Raw genomic sequence first — 19,388 nt, 5'->3', positions numbered from 1 at the left:
TGTGTTTGTGTGTATATATATATATATATGTGTGTGTGTGTGTGTGTGTGTGGATATATTTATATTTGTGTGTGTATATTTATATATATGTGTGTATATATATCGTACCCATATGCTTTAAAATTGCAACTATTATACCTATCCCAAAGAAGTCCATACTGTCAGACTTTAATGGCTGTCACCCCATAGCTCTCACTTCAATAGTAATGAAGTGCAATGAGAGGCTAGTCAAGGACTGCATAACATCCAGTTTTCCTGCATCATTAGATCCATTCTAGTTTGCATATCGACCAAATCTCTCTATAATAAGTGCTATCTGAATGGAGCTTCAAGCCTCCATGGCCCACCTGGCAAATAAGAATTATGTGAGAATATTCATAGACTTTAACTCTGCCTACAACACAGTGATTCACTCAACACCTTGTAAACAGACTTGACCAACACAGAATATACACATCCCTATGCAATTGGATACTGGACTTTCTTACAGGCAAACCTCAGACAGCATGCAGTGGAAGTACCACCTCCAAGGCTATCACTGTGAAATATGTGTTCCTCAGGGCTGTGTATTAAGCTGTCTGTTCACCTTGTTGACTTATTACTGCACAGCTAAGTTCAGCTCCAACCACACCATCTAGTCTGCATATAACACAACTGTTGATCTTGTCAGCAACCATGATGAACCAGCCTATAGAGTTATAGTCAACTCATCGTCTTCTGGAACAGCAACAATATCTCACTAACATGAATAAGACTAAAAGATCATTCTTGACTTTAGAAGAAAGCATAAAACTCACTCCATTAACAAGCCACAATGAAATAGTGTGGAAAGCACAAAATTCTTGGGGGGGGGGGGGTACATAATCACAGATGACCCAACATGGAGCATTAATACTACTGCCATTGTAAAGAAAGCGCAGCGATGCTTTATTTCCTGTGAAAGATGAGAGACAGCCCTTCCCTCTCCAATCCCTTACTATCTTTTACAGAGGTCCCATGGAGAGTATACTGACTAACAGTTTTGGAACCTGCTATGGTAACTCTTCCACCTTGGACAAAAAAGCACTTCAGAAAGTGGTTAAGGTAGGGAAAATCATTGGAACCACGCTCCGTGCCATCCAAGAATTACACCTGTGATGTTTCAATAGGGCCAACAAGATTATTAGAAACCTTGCTCACCCTGCCCATGGATTGGTCACCTGTTTATCTTTTGGTAAATGCTACCGCAGCATGAGATGCAAAACAGCCAGCTGCAACAAGACTGTTTTTTTCCCACTGGCCATCGGACTACTAAACTCATACTAACGCAACACTATGCTGAACTCTGAAAAGACTGTTGGAATTTCCAACAGTATAATTTTTGTGCAGTAACTTTTCTTATGTGATCCTAAATGTGCAATAATGATTCTCAAAGTTCCCCCTTTCTGTGTAATTATGTATAGTTAGTGTTTCAGTAATGTTATGTCTGTAGTAGCTGTTATAACACAGATTGTCTGTGGTTGAAAAAGTTTCCGCTTTGAGTAGGAGTAACGAAATTTCGTTCAGTGATGCACAAGTTGTATAATCTGAATGATAAAGTTGACTTTTACTTTGCCTTTTGGTCTTTCCACCACTCCAACGGTATTCACAAAATACCTAGCCCCAGTTATTGCTTACTGCAGACTTCACTGCATTCAGGTTTTCCCATACCTGGATAACCTTTTTCAAGTCAGTCCAAGAGCTCTAGTGCATAATCTAAGCTCTGTCATTTCCATTCTACAGTCTCTGGGTTTCATGATTAACTACCAAACATCTGTTCTGTCTCCATCTCAGGACCGCATTTTTCTGAGATGCAGGATGCAGACAGACCTTATGAAGGTCTCTGTCACCATTCAAAATGCTCAGGAACCCATTTCCTTTTTTCAAAGCCTCATCTGTCTAACTCTTATCACTTCCATGTGTTTTCTCAGAACTCTAGGTTTCATGGCATCTACCATCCCAATGCTTCTTCAGGCAAAACTGCACATGAGTAAACTACAGTGGTTACTGAAATAAGTGTGGATGCAACATGCACTTAGTTCCCAGTTAACCTTCTTCCTTGCTTGAAGAGGGAAATTACATGAGTGCCAGCCTAGGTCTCCCACTCCTCCTGTACAGGTGCTAGAGAATGAAGTTAACAGATGCCTCAGACACAGGATGGGGTGCAGCTTTTAGCTCCATAAAAGCACAAGGGATCTGGTCTTCCCCTCAAAGAAAGGAACTCAGTGTAAAAGAAATGAGGGCACTGCTACTGGCTCTTCAGACCTTTCAGTCTCTCCTCAACACAGGCTCTCTAAATGTTTTCACAAACATGACCGTTCTCTGGTATGTGGACTAGGATGGAGGGGACAGTCTCGTCTCCTTTGCAAAGTTGCCCTGCAAGTGTGGGACCCTGGCCATCAAACGGCAGACCCCTTTTCAGACTGTCTATATCCCTCCCAGCCTGAATTTAGTGGCAGACACCTTGAACAGGTACGAAACACAATCCCACAATTGGATGCTCCACAGGGATTTGTGCCTGGACATTGTCCACTGATGGGGTACTCCACATATAACCCCTTTTTGCCTCATCATGAACAGACATGTTCACAGTTTTGTGCCAGAGATCCACATCCTCTGGTCTGGAAGTTTGACGACCTCAGCTTTTCATGGAAGGGGATGTTTCTATATACATTCCCTCCACTTCCCCTCATTCCAAACGTCCTGCTAAAGATTCAACAGGGCAAGCCAAAAATCTTAATGGGGACTCCTTTTTAGCCAAGATAACATTGGTTCCCCTCTACTCCTGCATTTAGCGAAGGGCAATCACTGCAAGTTACCCAACATAGTGGACCTATTCATACAGCACACACAAACTGTCATCCATCCCCACTTGTCTACTCTTCAGCTGACATTGTGGGTGATAGGGTTTTAATACCTTCCAGGCACCTTTTTTCAGAGGACGTGCTTAGGGTTCTGCAGGAGGCCAGGAAACCCAATACTAGAAAATATTTGTCCAAATGGGAGATATCATCACTTTGGTGTCTTGTCTCATAACCTGGACCTATTTACAGTGGGAGTCCCACTGGTTCTCATATCTGTGGGAATTGCTGGATGCTGGCTTAAATTACTCTTCATTGAAAGTGCACCTGTCAGCTATTTTTGTTTGTTTGCCTCCCCCCCCCCCCCGGCCTCTAGATTTGAGGCTAAACAGTTCTTAAAAGGCATCCATCACATGATACCTCCCAGGAAAGCCTTGGCCATTAGTGGTTCATTTCACACAATTATCCTGTTTGGTGAAGGTTAACTTGTACTTTGCATTCTTCTTCTTAGACATTCACCAACTGAGAAGAACTCCTGATATCAAGTATCAGAGATGTTCTTTTCACCATGTCAGTTGATTTGTGACGGAAACCTTCCTTTGTGGGTTCCAGCTACCCTCCCTGTCTCTAAAACACCTTCTTCATTGAGCAGCTGCTGTTTGCAATCCTTTTGAGTTGGGCAAGTATATATTTGCTGGTATACAGTGCATTTTTTATATGCTCCTTTTGTTCCCCCCATCTTTCGCATGATTGTTGAGCTATCATTTTCCATTTGTCCCATTCATTGCCCCCCATTGACTTCTATACATGTGCAGTTAGTCATATGGTGATGCCCTTCTTGACAGGGTTGTGCCAAACATTTTGCCTTCAGGAGTGAAGCGTGCACTTGCAATCTGGCACTTACTTGCCACTTCTGCATTGGTGATATACCATCTCTTCTCCCTGGGAGGTGTGTGTTCATTCACCGCTTACTCCCACTTCTACCTGTCTTGCTTTACTAGTGCCCATCCCATATATTGAATCCAGATAATCTAGGCCTTAATCAGGGGATTTATACTGTGCTACAAAGCTGGCAGTGTACAAGCTACATTTTGTTTCTAGTTTAAGAATTTAGTTGCTCAGTGGGTAGGTGCAATACTACTAGCGCAGAGACTATGCATGCCTCTTTAGTCAGCGTCTTGACCCTGCTGCATGTGCTCAAAGGAGTTGCATGCACAATCCAAGCACCTAACAAACTTATCTATCAACAACTCTTAATTACACACAACATTCTTTATCAACCAACAAAAACACCAGCTCTCAGTAACCTCCTTACTCCCTACAAAAACTTGAAACAGTTGCGATCTGCCAAAAAGATACAAGTCACCACAACTAAAATTACAAATTCAGCAGGTAACTGTCTATTTTCAAACTCCATAGGGAAAATATGGAATAACCTCCCCCCACACATTACCTCACTAGACTCCTTTCAACTTTTCAAAAAACAACTTCTATTACATCTTAATAACTTCTGGCTCTGCTCCTGTACCAATCCAGACTAAATGACTTCTTCGCTCTTCAACCATACCTCCCTACGTAAAAAACACTATCTTTCCCTGCTATTTCAAATGACTAAATTACTGTACTGTTCTAAAAAAAAAAAAATATATGAATATATAGCTTAGGCTATTTGTTTTTTACCTGTTTTTTTTTTCGCTGTATTTTCTACTACACTAAAATGTATGCATTTTTGCTTAAATGTTTAACCTTGTTTTAATTGTGGAGCTTTTCTCCCCGGGCCTCCACTGAAAATGGAAATTATCCAGCTGGACTAGCCCGGTCAACAAATGTAAAATAAAATAAATAAATAAAATAAAATAAATTAGTGCAGAAGAAAAAAAGTTGCATTGTAGGTAGGACAAGATCCCATTTGTATCCTTGCTAAATGATGTGGGAATGCATATTTATTATTTGCTGTACATTTTGATATAAATCTTAACTTAATGCTCCTCAGTTTGTGACTAACTTTTTTTTTTCCCCATATATATATATATATCTATATATATATATATATATATATAGAGTCGGCGAGCACACAGCCTAGATCTGAAGGGTGCTGTAGTGATATTTGATGAAGCTCACAATGTGGTAAGCTTTTAAGTGATTTTTGGAAGTAAAATTTATCTAGAGTCAAGCTACAGAATGTTTGTTCCACTTTTCTGTTTAAGTATGTGTTTCAGTAACAATGTGAGCTCCTTAGAATTACTTTTTCATTAGTTTTTATATAGGGTCAGAGTAAGTACACCTCCAGATGTCTACTCGTGGCACTTTTTCCATCATATGGCAACATTAGCAAGAGCTGTCCTTTAGCATTGTCCATCTGTTAATGTGCTATGAATAAGACTAAACTGCCGTTCATGTGTTCATTTCTTTGATACCATTTGAAATGCTCAAGTGACATCTGAGTTTGTTGTCCTATTGAAAACCTATGCTTGTAAAGTGAATTATGTTGCTGTGTAAGAAAACTTAAGTAGCACTCAGACAGGAGGTGTGATGCAACTTGTATGAGGTCTGTATTCCAACTGAATTATCAAGGAAACTGTACTACAACACATGGAAATTCCTTTAAGAAGCTCTTTAGACTTAAAGTTGTGTGCTCGTATATAATAACCACAAGGATGGTGTGCTACTGTGAAACCTCAAATAGATTAAACACAAGCTGTTCCACATAGTCCGGAGCTCCAGAAATACGACAAGCAGTAATTTTAGTGCCAAGTAAAGTTAAAATCAGATTTACTCTCAAATAAAACGTTGAGCAATTTCTTCCATACACTAAGGTTTCTTCAGTACATTTAACTAGAACAAATTCCCTCCTTATTAGTGCACTAAATATGCAATTAACAAATTAGCAAACTGTTTCAGGTTTAAAGAATCATGCACTTTAGAAAATTAAGACATCAAAGTAAATCTCCATAGGTGAATAAATAACAGTCAGGGTAGATAAATATTTAAAAAATATCTTTATTTTTTTATTTTTATTTAACATTTGTTAACCGGGAAAGTCTGACTTGGAACAAAGCCAGTTTTCAGCGGAGGCCCAGGGAGAGAGGCTCCAGATGCATGTCTTTGTAATGTGGGAGGAAACCGGAGCAGGAAACCCACACGAATGCAGGGAGGACATGCAAACTCCAAACAGAAAGCACCCCAGCTGAGAATCGAACCGGAGAACCTCTTATTGTGAGGCGACAATGCTACCGCTGCACCACTGCGTCGTCCTTAAAATATTCCATGTGTAAAATTCCTCTTGCAAAATTCAACTAATCGTTCATGTTGAAAGAACATAAATATAATTTGCTATAAACACAAAGTGTGGAAAAAATGAATATCCCTAATAATCGTACTTTTGCTGCCCTTATCCTTAACACTGGTTGTATAGGGAGAGGGTCATTGAGCCATGGCTTTAGTGTAGCTTCCAGCCTAAGTTGCCAGAGAAGTTCCTTGTATTCACTCTGTTTTCCCAGGGTCCTCCCCTGGTGTTGGGTTGAACGATTTCTAAGATACCAAAAACTATTTTTTTTAAAACCTTAACAGGTTATGGAGTGTCTGTATAAGTCATTGTTAACTTTGGTAAATGTTCGTAAATCCTTTTGGCCATTTGCCTCTCCATTATCCCACATAGAAAAACAGTGGTTAGAGGCTGTTAAGTACCCCAAACCTGTTGAGTTGTAATCACCTCTCTTAAATGTGAAGACTGTTTAACAGTAGTGGTTTACAGTGATCTCCTGCCTATCAATTTATCAACAGTAGTTAACATTTTGTAGTACCTAATCTTGGGAATTCTTTGCCTTTCTCCAAAACCTCCTTAATGTTATCTACTCTGACTTTATTTATTCACCTATGGAGATTTACATTGATGTCTTAGTTTTGTAAAGTGTCTGCTTCTGTATGTGGACCAGCACAAGCTTACCCATATATATACTACATTTTGTGGTGGTGAGGTACCATGCATTTTGTTGCCCTAATTATTAAAGTTAACTTTTATATTAATAATATGCAAATCAATACACTGTTTAATTCAAAACCAGCCTTTTTTTTTGTATATTGAAAAACACATTTCAGTAACTGCAACTTTTTCCTTCATTAAAATCATTTTTAATTTTGGAGCCGACTGTCGCACATTTTTTTCAGCTGATTTTCATATCTACAGAATTTAACAACTGTTTAAACTGGTCTTCTGTTCTTATTTTTGACGCATGTCTTGCTGCATGAGAGAAGTTAATCACTAGATCACCGCTGCAGTAATCTAAGGTATACGAGTTATATCCTGCCAAGGACATGACAGCTGGTCACCATACAATGCTTTAGGGCACCTTTCACATGCTCTAACCACAGCTGGGCTCAAGAAAAGCCATGTAAAGTAAGTGGTTAAGGTGTTGCGTTTAGAACCATCTTACCTTTGAAGTATGCTTTCCCTGTGGCCTTCCAGTGATTGACGGCCAATTATAGCTTCAGCAAGGCCGGGCAGAGATAAGTTCTCCTCTGAGGGAAACCTTTCACTTTACTAAAATATTCGGGAAAAAGTTAATTTTTATGTGGAGAAATGTTATTTTAAGGTAGAAAGTGTGTGTTTTAGTGGTTGTCTCTATAAAATCACAAATCACTTCAGAAATTTCATTTCCTGTCAGCTTTTTTATTTAAAATATCTCTCTCTTGTTGTACAGAAGTATAGCTAGAGGTTTGAACTGCAGGTTTTGAGGGCTGTTTTTTTTTTTTTACCTCAATGATAAGACTATACGACTCCACTATGCACTTATGCACTCTTTAGCTAAACCATGGTGCAGACTTAGGATCATAAGAGGTTATTAGGCTAATGGCCTTAGAGCCTTTATCAGCCTAACCATTCATGCCCCAGCCAGAACACTTATCACAGCCCACAAGCTAGAACAGCCTTGGCATATGGCTGTGAATTAGGGTATCTACAAACTGTCACTGTTCATATGGGCCATAGGCATCAAGCCATTGGTGAATTTGCGATTTTCCATCCATTGGTCCAAATTGTATTTTAACAGGCTTAGGGACGAGCTCTGTTTCACATGATTGGGGAGTCTGAGAGAAGGGGTAATCTTAAACACACGCCTTTCCCCTCCACATGTTTAGCTTGTCATAAACGAGGTTTAGATCCTTAGATCGGGTAATTTTAGTGATGTTTATTTTGTGAATGTGTAGCAGATTTATCATGGCTGGGTCAGAGAATGCTTTGTTGGTTAGGCATAGATCACCCCTGAATAAGTCTGTAGTGGGCTTAGTACAGGCACAGGGCTTTGAGACAGTACACATAGGACACATTTACGCCTTGTATTCTTTTAGTGGAGAATTTCTATGGCTACCCCAATTGTTGCATAAGCCTGAGTTAAGTACCTGCTTGAAGGGTCATTTGTACTGTTATTGATCTAATGAGGGTTGAGTGTAGTGGAACTATGATCTAAGATCTGGATGCCATGCCCGTCTTCTTCAGGCTGTTCTGTTCTTCCCTGTCCTGTCCACAAGAAGGAACTTTTATAGGAGTCTTTGGTAGTCAAGCCAACTTTCTCATTGTCAGGACTGTGGATGAGTGACTCTGCTGTGGCCAAGTCAGGTAGTTTGGACTGCTCATCGACGTCTCTCAATCGCACTGGAGTTTCTCCTCAAAGCTACTAAGAGCCAGGAGTTTGATATCCCCTTTGTGGCTCTTGGGTTGTCCTCTTTGGATAGGGGAGAACCACTTTGTTGGTCTTGGAAGAGAGAGCAGACAATGTTTTACACAAAACTAAAATATGTGATAGCAGGGAAAGTGATACATCTTTGAGTCTGGTTTTCCTTATGGGGGGGTCTCCTAGGAAAAGAAAACAGAACATTGGGCATATGGCATCTCCTTGTACCACAGAGAATGGGTAGCAAATATTGTCTGAGTTTTGATAAAGGCGTATTTGTAACATTTAATTAAACTCTGATTCCTGTTGAAGCCATAAAAGAAAAATAATTTCTTCCTTTTCAGATTCTTTCACAGTCTGAAGGACGAGAATTAGATGAATTGTTTTTCTCCAGTGCCAAAGCCATGAGGAGAAATATTCTGAAGAAAGTTCTTTCTTAGATTCCCCCATAAGGAGATATTTTTTCTGAAAATATTGTCACAATAAAAAAATTGTTTCTTTGGGATCAGAATAAAATTCCATTTTCCCAGCAGAAATGTTATGGCTTATTACAGTAGGATTTTCCTCAGCCTGATTCCCTCGTGTCTTACCAGCATTACAAGATTTTTTTTCTTAACGGTCTACCTGATGGTCAGCCAATAGCCCCCCTAAAAAAGGCTGGCAAATTGTATAAGGTTTCCCATATCCGCAAATATTTATTTTCTAATTCCAAATAAGATCTTACAGATGTATAGTTGGCAAAATCTTCAGTTGCCAAACTCCTGAATGCTAACCCCATTCCTTTTGAAAGGATGAGAAAGCTTTCATAGATTTTGAGAAGAAAGTATCTAATTATACAATAATATTTTTGTAGATAGCTTTTTAGGGTTCTTGTACACAGGCCTGAAGAAGTCTAGAAGGACGAAAGCAATCTTAACAATAGGTTATGCAAATAGCTAATGCTTTTAACAATTACTTCATTGAAGCTATTCAAACTCTAACTCAAACACTAGCTCCCATTACCCCCACTCCTACAGTACATACTAACAGTCCACTTCCCTCCCTACATTTGCAACCTGTACCAGCATCCTTTATCTACAAACTCCTTCAAAAACCCAAATCCTGCACTCCCTCTGCTGATTGCCTCCCAGCAGAATACCTTCAAATTGCAGCTAAAGCCATAGCATACCCTGTTTCCATCCTTATAAACAGAACTATCTCAGAAGGCTACATCCCCTCCATATGGAAAGTCTCTCATATAATCCCCTTGCACAAAGCAGGTAAATCTACTGATATCTCCAACTACCGACCAATTGCTCTACTCTCCCCCTTAGCCAAAATTATGGAAAAATGTATTCACCATCAACTACTTCAGCACCTTCTCCTCAGTAACTTGCTTGCAAATTGCCAACAGTTTTAGGCCCTTTCATAGCACTACTTCAGCCCTGCTAACTTTTATTGATTGTATAAACAGGAATCGAAACAGTAACTCTCTCTCATCTGCTCCATTTATTGACCTATCTAAAGCCCTTGACATGGTCAATCACAACCTACTTATCAATGTGCTAACAGCCCAAACTCTTGACCCACAAGCAATCCTTTGGTTTAAATCTTATCTTGAAAACAGACACCAAGCAGTACTCTGGAACAATAATCTGTCCACATGCCTCCCAGTGAACACTGGAGTACCTCAAGGCTCTGTCAGAGGCCCTCTTCTTTTTTCCATTTTTATTGATGATCTCCATACTGTTTTTCTACATTCTACCTGTATACAATACGCTGACGACTCTACTCTTATCTGTACTGCCAAGTCTTTGTCCTCTCTCCAGACCCTTACACAAACTGTATTTAAGACAGTTGAAAAGTGGTTCACCCAACGTCGCCTCCTCCTTAACCCCCAAAAAAACTAAACTATTGCTTTTTACTCCCACCAAAAAATTTCCACAAATCCACTTCACTATTACCTCTAACAATGGAACCTGTATTTCCCCTGATTCTACTGCTCATCTCTTTGGCATAACCATTGGCCATAACCTCAACTTCGATGCCCATGTTAATACTATAAAAACTGTCAATAAAAAATTAGGCTCCCTGTATAGAATAAAACCCTTCCTTACCCCACTAGCTAGGAAATCCATTGCCCAGACTCATCTTACTTCTACCCTATTCTATGCATCTGCCATTTATACCAACCTATCAAAACATAATCTTACCAAACTTGAAACTAGCTACAATAATATAACCAGATTTGCCACTGGCTCCCCTTATAGAACCCACCACTGTCTCAACCTTCAACAACTCAAATGGTTAGAACTACAAAACCAACTACAATACAATCAACTGGTGATTGCACAAAAAATCCTGCACCATCCTACTAATCCTGTCCTCTCTAATTTGATCTCCCCGTATAAAAATCTTACAACACTATGCTCAGCTAATAAATTACTTATTGCCAACAGTTTATCTAATAACAAAGCAGGAGAGTCGCTCTTTTCCAATGTTGTGGGTAGAATCTGGAACAAGCTTCCTAGTACACTCACTTCTCTCTCATCTATACCAGTCTTTAACAAACACCTCAGAGATCACCTAAAAATACATTGGCTTTGCCCCTGCTCAAAGCCTGATTGAATCATACTTTTCTTTTTTCTCCTGCTTCCAGGACAAATACCCCCTACAATTCTTGAATAATTTATTACTTACCCACTCTTTTTACCTTCAATTTTTTCCTTCCTATTCTCTTCTTTTTTCTAACTTAATGATTCTTTTTTTTCAAAGGAATGTTAATGCTCAAATATTTCAACTCTTGCTTGATTGTACATGAAACCCACTAAAGAATCAAGACTTGATAATTTTGTACACCTTCTCTAATGAAACCATACTTTGTTCACAAATTAATAACTTTTCTTATGTCTTGCTATGTAATTGAAACTAGTCTTTTTTTTTTGATGCTTTGAATGTTATAATTTACTCATGATTGGAGCTTTTCTCCCCGGGCCTCTACTGAAAATGGATATGTATCCAGCTAGACTAGCCCGGTCAACAAATATAATATAAAATAAAATAAATAAATAAATAAAATATGGTTTGCACACTGGATTTTTTTGCATGCAAAATGTATATGTATATATTTATATATACTTTTAGATTGCCAAATGGTGTAAGATTTATAAATTTCCAACCATGTAGTATTTTGTCTTGGATAAAATCACAGACTTAATAATCTGGTTAACTAGAGGTATCACGTCATTACTAATTTTATTTAAATTACATATGGGTTATATTATTATGACAGCTACTAAGTAGGGGCAGGATCAGCTCAAATGTCCACTGATGGGGAAGGGATGTGAATTTGTTAACATGTATACCAATACACTGTGTTTTACAGCAAAATAAACCACTCCCATACCTGATGAAAAGTATGTATATAGTTAGAACATTTGTGATAAAACTGTTATATTTGTTTTACTTCGATCTCGTTTGTGTGCTTATTTTCGACTGGAAACAGACTGTCTACCCTGCTTGGATCACTTTTGTATACTTAGTAATTCTGTATAATATTTCAGATTATATTTTTTGACTTAAGATGAGTTTAAGGTCGCTACTTCTACTACCATTATCTAATCTTATTAATATATAGTGATTAGATACATATAAAGTGAAAATCTTCCACACAGAGAAGATGTTCTTCATTCCACATTGCTGCAGTCCTAACTATAGGGTAGTCCGCTGTCCAGTCGGCCCGAATACCAGAGTATATGGCTGACGTCGGTCAGGGCGCATTAGACTGACGTCAGTACGTCAGGGTACTAATGCGCATGACCGACGTCATATCCTCAGTCTTTTTTGCCGCATGGTCCGATGCAGAAGCAGTTTTGCGAGTGCAGGTTGGCGTTCTGAAATTTTCTGAAGTCGGAGTTTCAGACCGAGTCAGAGTTGGCTAAGTACCCCGTTGGGGAACTTTTTGGTTTTTTCTTGCCTCAGTATTTAACCGGATGTCAGAAAAAGTGAATAACTGTATTTCTTGTGGGAAACAGATACCTCATAGGGATTACCATACCTTGTGTATACCTTGTTTAGGGCCTGAGCACGACGTTGTTGGATGCCGCTCTTGTGCTAGGTTTAACAAACGCACTATTAAGAGAAGGTTAGACTGTGCCAGGTTAGTGTTTGGGAAGCGTTGCAATTATAAAATGCCGTCGGATGCTCCGCGCCGCTTCGTCCAAAAAGCGCAAGGACAAAATAGCGAAGCCTAGGGTTGATGAACCGCAGTCCCAGACGCCGGTTCTTTAGAAGGCTCAGTGGAGCCAGAGGTTTTGCCAGGAGTTTCTTTGGAGTCTCAGGCAGAGACTTTACTGTTACAGGATGTGCCTTCTCAGGAGGTAGGCCAGGCTGAGGGGGCTTCTCAGGTAACTGTTCTTCCCTCTCTTCCCAAGGTAGTTAGAGCCTCTCCTTCTGTTTCCAAAACTTCTTTGAGAGGTAGGCCAAGTTTAGCTTCAGTGGGGGCTTCTCCTAGCACTTCAGGTTCTGTGCCTAAGAAACATATGCTTAAAATGGCAGAAGATTTGATTACTATGATTAGAGGATCTATGCCCCCTCCTGATAAGAGGCCTAGGGTGGAACCTGAGTTTGATAGTTTTGAACAGTGTTCAGAGGCTTCCGAGTCTTCTGCGGAAGATTTGCAGGAGTATCCTCCTTATTCTGATTCTGATGTGGATGATTCCACTCCTACAGCTTCTCCTCCTGAGGATTTCTCATTTTCAGAGACTCTGCATTCCATGAGGGAGCACTTTAAATGGGAAGGCCAGGATTACTCTGATTCCAGGAAAAGGCTTAGGGAATTCTTGTTTTTACCCCAGCATAGGCCCTTAGCTATACCTCCTGTGTTGAATGTGGTGGAAGATGTTTTTGCAGAGGCTTCCCTGAACCCTGATTCTTTGCCTCCTGCTCCTGTTAAACCTGATAGGTACTATAGGGTGCCTGAAGCTCATAAGTATCTTTTAAGAGTCCTAGGGCAGACCCGAAACTGTTTCTCAGGGACCTAAAGGTGTTAAGGCCTCTGTGGTTAAAAACCCTGTTCCCACTGATAAAGAGGCAAGGGCTTTGGATAGATGGGGAAAGAAAGTGTATACTTCTTCCACTTTAGCCATGAGGGCGTTGAATTGTCAGTTTCACATGCTAAAATATCAAAATTATCTCCTTTCACAACTGAAATCTAAGGTGGATGCTTTGGCGGAAGGTATTGAGTGTAAAGAGTTGCTGGATTTAGTTCATGTGTCTGAACAAGTGGGTAAGCATTCTTTGCAATGTGGTTTTGATGCTGTACAGGCCTCCTCGAGGGTGGCTGCCACTAGTTCTGTTCTTCGCAGGCATGCCTGGTTGAGGGATCAGAATTTAGCTGAGCATGTTAAGACAAGGATTTTGGATGCTCCTTTACAGTCTGATGTGTTGTTTGGTTCGCCTGTGGAAGCAGTTTTAAAGAAAATGGAGGACAAAGCTAAGTCTATGCAAACTGTTAAAGATTTTTTGCAGGTGCAGCCACCAGTTTAGTAGAAATTGGCCTACTAAGGGATGGACATATCCTGCTTATGATTCCCAGTCTAGGGGTAGGTCTAGACGTGGTAGGGGCAGAGCTCAAGGTTCTTTTAGGCCTAGAGCAGGGAGTTCACCTGCTCAGACTTCTGGTGAGGGCAGGGGTCAGTCCTTTCGTAAACAGGCCCAATGACCTGCCTTTTCAGCTGCCAGTAGATTCTCGTCTGGCAGCTCCTTTGGGAGGAAGACTGTCTCTTTTCAAAGAAAATTGGGATGTAATTACTCAAGACAGATGGGTGTTGGATATCATTCACCACGGTTACAGGTTTTATTTCCATACTTTGCCCCCTTTCAAAGGCATGCCAGACGTTCCTCCTCCACAAAGGAAAGAGGCTCACAAGCAAATTTCTCTGTTACTCCAAATAGGGGCCATTCAGCCAGTCCCTGTATCAGAAAGGGGCCTAGGATTTTATTCTCGCCTGTTCCTAGTACCAAAAAGGGGAACACGTGGAGACCAATTTTGGATTTATCTATCCTCAACACTTATCTGGACATTCCCAAGTTCAAGATGTTGACGTTACAACAGCTTTTACCTCTGCTGGGCAAAGATCACTGGATGGTAACTTTAGATCTCAAGGAAGCTTACCTTCATGTGCCTATAAGACTAAGTTGCAGGAAGTATCTGCGTTTTCGAGCTGGAAATTCTCATTATCAGTTCTCTGCATTGCCCTTTGGCTTATCTACTGCGCCCAGAGTATTCACAAAGGTTCTGGCTCCAGTGATAGCTTACTTCAGACTAAAAGGAATTCAAATCTATCCTTACTTGGACGACTGCCTGATTCTGGCTCAAGAAAAGGAAGACCTTCTACAGCATCTGGAATATGTTATAGCAGTGCTAAGATGCCTAGGGTATTCTGTGAACGAAATAAAGTCCAGTCTAGTACCCTCTCAAGACATGTGCTTTCTGGGTGTGAGACTGAATACAGCAGCCCAGATGGCCTTTTTAACCCCGGACAAACAAAAGAATCTATCCCTTTACTTCCATCAACTATCTCATCAGTCCGTGCTGACTGCAAGGACAGTCCTTCAAGCATTAGGGTTCATGGCATCTTGTATTCTGGTGCTTCCCAATGCCAAACTGCATATGAGGAAGCTGCAATGGTATCTCAAAAATGTATGGACACAGCACTGCCAGGATTTGGACACTGTCATTCAAATAATACCTTGTCTTCAAAAAGAATTTTTATGGTGGGCTCAGGAATGTCACCTAAACAAGGGACTCTCTGTGACCCGGCCAGAGGCGAGTCAGATTTTAACGACAGATGCCTCGGACATTGCTTGGGGAGCTCATCTAAATGGAAAGTGGATACAAGACAAGTGGCCTGCCAGACTACAGCATCTACATATCAACATGAAGGAGATGTTAGCAGTCCAGTTTGCATTAATGGCTTTCAAGGAGTTACTTCTTCCAGGGCAGGTGTTGATTCTAACAGACAACACAACTGTCATGTGGTACATCAACAAACAAGGGGGAACACATTCTTATCCTCTATGCAGGCAAGCAATGATTTTATGGGAGACTGCGCTCAGCTTGCAACTAACTCTTCAGGCAAGGTTTCTGCCGGGAGCACAGAACTCCTTAGCAGATGTGTTAAGCAGACAAATCATGGATCCCCATGAGTGGAAACTGGATCTTCATGTATTTCAGACATTGACAGTGTCATGGGGAACTCCGGACATAGATCTGTTCACTTCTCCACTAAACCACCAGCTGCCAAAGTTTTGCACAAAGGGGTTTCATCACACAGCTTGGAAAGTGGATGCTCTTTCTTTCAGTTGGAAAAATCTTCATGTGTATGCCTTTCCACCTCTGCCTCTTCTTCCAAAGGTGCTCTTAAAGGTCAGACAAGACAAGCCAAGGATGATTTTAATAGCTCCAGATTGGCCTCGGCAACACTGGTACCCACTACTAAGGAGTCTGGTAAGGAAGCCTCCATGGCCTTTACCTTTGATTCCACATCTGTTATCTCAGAAGGATGGTCATCTGCTCAATGTCAAGCTTCACTCTCTTCATCTAACAGCCTGGCATATTCTGTGTTGAAACACAGCAGGTCTCAACTTCCTCAACAAGTTTTAAATGTGATTATGGAAGCTAGAAGACCTAGTACAAGGAAAGTGTACGCAGAAAAATGGAAGAGGTTTATTTTGGAGTACAGCAAAGAATTTGGAGATTTCTGAGCCTAATTTGAATGTGGCTCTTCAATATCTTACTGAGTTATTGGACAAAGGTTTGTCCTTCTCTTCCATTAAGATTCATGCTGCAGCAATTTCAGCTCACTATGATTGTGACCCACTTTTGTTTTCGCATCCTTTGTTCAAGCAGTTTCTTAGAGGGGCAAAGAATATAAGACCCCCACGTAGAGCTCCTACTCCTGCTTGGGATCTCAATTTTGTGTTGGAAAAACTTACTCTACAACCTTTTGAGCCTGCGGCTACTGCTGAATTGAAATACTTGTCATGGAAGACTGCTTTTCTGTTGGCTATTACTTCTGCAAGAAGGGTGTCTGAGTTGCAGGCCCTTATGGCAGTAGAGCCCTTTTGATTTTCCATAAGGATAGGGTATCATTACGTACTAATCCTTCCTTTATGCCTAAGGTGGTTTCTAGTGTGGCTTTAAACCAAACTATTCATTTGCCTACTTTTTATGCAGACCCCAAAATAAAGGGGAAAAGATTTTGCACACTTTAGATGTACACAGGCAATTGCGTTATTATTTAAGCAGGACTAAGGATTTTAGACAGTCTCAGCAGTTGTTTGTTTCTTTTGCTTTGAGTTCGCAGGGCAAGCCTGTGTCAAAACAAACTATTTCTAGGTGGATTGGGTTTTGCATTGCATTTTGTTATTCCCATCATGGCAAGGAGATTCCAGCTGGGATTAGACCTCATTCCACTAGGGCTACTGCCACTTCAACAGCATTTCTAAGGGGGGTGGCAACTAAGGATATTTTGGAGGCAGCTACTTGGAGTTCAGTGCATACTTTCTCTAAGCATTATCACCTTCCTCTCTACTCTAAGTCTAGGGCTGGTTTTGCCACAGCTATTTTGCAAGGCATGTTGTCAGCTCCTGCTTCTTTATGATTTGCCAGCCTCCCTTACCTCTGCTTTGGGATTCTACCCAATAGTTAGGACTGCAGCAATGTGGAATGAAGAACATAGTACAGTTTTGTACCTACCATAAATGTAGATGTTCGAGGATCCACATTGCTGCAGTCCAATTTACCCTCCCTCCTTCCCCTCTATGTTTAGGGGTGGTTGTGTAGGTGAGGTTATATGCTGGTATTTTTGTATATATTTTTGTATATATTGTACATATTTTGGGTGCAGGTATATTGGGCCTTGTCTTTTTAGGGTCTTCTGACATCTGGGGCAAGAAAAGACTGAGGATATGACGTCGGTCATGCGCATTAGTACCCTGACGTACTGACGTCAGTCTAATGCGCCCTGACCGACGTCAGCCATATACTCTGGTATTCGGGCCGACTGGACAGCGGACTACCCTATAGTTAGGACTGCAGCAATGTGGATCCTCGAACATCTACATTTATGGTAGGTACAAAACTGTACTTTTCTTACACTGTTTTATGATGAAGGTAACCAATCATTACTTAGTGTTATTTTGACTCAGCTGATATTGTGTCCATGGTACTGCTGGTTCACTAATGATTTTTACTTGACTATCTTCACAGAACTTGACAGAGGATGATGACTTGAATTTTTTCTTAGAAAGGTAAAGGTTGACCTAAACATTTTGATAAAAAGGGAAATTAATTCACGGTTAAACAGATTTTTCAGTCCTCTTTTCCCAAGTTTAACAACACTTTTCCTTCGTTATAGAACCTTGTGTAGGAAACAAAACGCAGTTTCAACTAAATGCAAACATGATCTCAAAAAAAAGTGTGGGGCCTTCCAAAACTAAGTACAGTCAAAAAAGACTTACTGTATGAGTGCATGCTCCTGCAGATGTTTTCCCCTTCCACCTTGGCAGTCCATTAAATCTTTCTCAAAGTCTTGGTATTTATTTTCCTTTATGGCATCTACAACAACTGGAAAGGCCACAGAAATACTTCACAAAGAGGATTACCAACCTCAAACAGATGCCCTATGCAGACCGTCTCAAAAAAACTCCAGCTTTACTCTGTCACATATCGCCTACTCAGAGGCGATCTCTTCAAAACATACAAAGCTATGTGAAACCCAGAGCTGTTGGACATGCTCCACGTAAAGAAATCCCAATCCCTCTGAGCTACATGCTCTAGGGACCTAAACCTTGTCACTACAATAAACAGAACATGCTAGAGGGATAGATTCCTGTCTCAGAGACTTCCCATACTCTGGAACAAACTACCTATCTATATCAAACAAAGCTCCTCATTAGCACTCCGGGAAAAGTCTTGATTGGATGGAAGATATGAAATTCACCCCGGGGATCACTTCTGTGGCTCTGCTTGACAGGGGCACAGGAAAATAATTTTCTTTGGTGGCAAAAGCCAGGGTACCATTTGGATAGGCTTATATAGGCCCTAGGGCTAATAGCCTAGTACCTATCTATGAACCTATAACCTCAGACGATTGGTTCTGACAATCATTCAGGAAGGATCCATTTGACAGTGGGAGTCCGTTCCCCCTTATCTGGGGATTCCTCCTCATCCCGCAAACCATACTTCCCATGTTGCCTCCAGCTCTGGAGTATCTGCTGTCTTGGGGTGGGGGGGGCATAGATATCTTGAAGACCAATTTTAGATCTGTCTTTTCTAAATTTCTTGGACAAAGTCCCAAAGTTGAAGTTTCAGTCTCTTCAATCCATTTTATCCCTCATTTATTTTTTTTTCTCTTTTTGTAATCCTAGATTTAAAAGATGCTTTTCATCCAATCCCAGTTCTGAAAGATTTCAAATGTTTTTTTTAAGATGTCCTGCATCTGGATTACATTCATTTCTCTGTCTTAGCCTTTGGGTTATCTACAGCTCAAAGGGTGTTCATAAAGTGATTGGCTCCAGTAATAGCTCATTGCAGGTTGCAAAGTATTCACATACTTCCATTTTTGGACAACTACCTTATATTTGCACTCTTCCAAAATGTCAGGACTCTCTCTTGGGTAAAGAACCTCCTCCTCTCAGTTTAATTTCTCCAAGTCTTTTGGGTTTCTGATACCTTGACGTGATGGATCTCATTCTAAAGTCAAAGTAAGATTCAAGTTCATGAAATTAGTGTTTCAATCTTTGATAGCCAGAAGTGCTCTTTGTAGCACCTGCAGTGTGCCCAGAATTGATTCCTCCTATAATTCATATAGTTACAAGTATTGGTAGCGTATCTAAATATGACTATAAATTATTT

General features: G+C 40.5%; 1 protein-coding gene across 1 annotated transcript in view; it reads left to right on the top strand.

The window, feature by feature from the left end:
* RTEL1 (regulator of telomere elongation helicase 1) overlaps window positions 1-19,388 on the top strand; it is a gene marked incomplete in the record, with an annotated part of 4,697,248 nt that overhangs the window by 167,078 nt on the left and 4,510,782 nt on the right. Inside the window, 1 exon segment of the mRNA XM_044056976.1 lies at window positions 4,881-4,946. Coding sequence (XP_043912911.1) covers window positions 4,881-4,946 — 66 coding nt within the window.

Source organism: Protopterus annectens, chromosome 14.part0 (genome assembly GCF_019279795.1).
Source record: "Protopterus annectens isolate FY-2018-M chromosome 14.part0, PAN1.0, whole genome shotgun sequence".
In the NCBI taxonomy this organism is placed as follows: Eukaryota; Metazoa; Chordata; order Ceratodontiformes; family Protopteridae; genus Protopterus; species Protopterus annectens.
The sequence above is the reverse complement of the archived record's forward strand: the minus strand, read 5'-3'. Positions and strand labels throughout refer to the sequence as shown.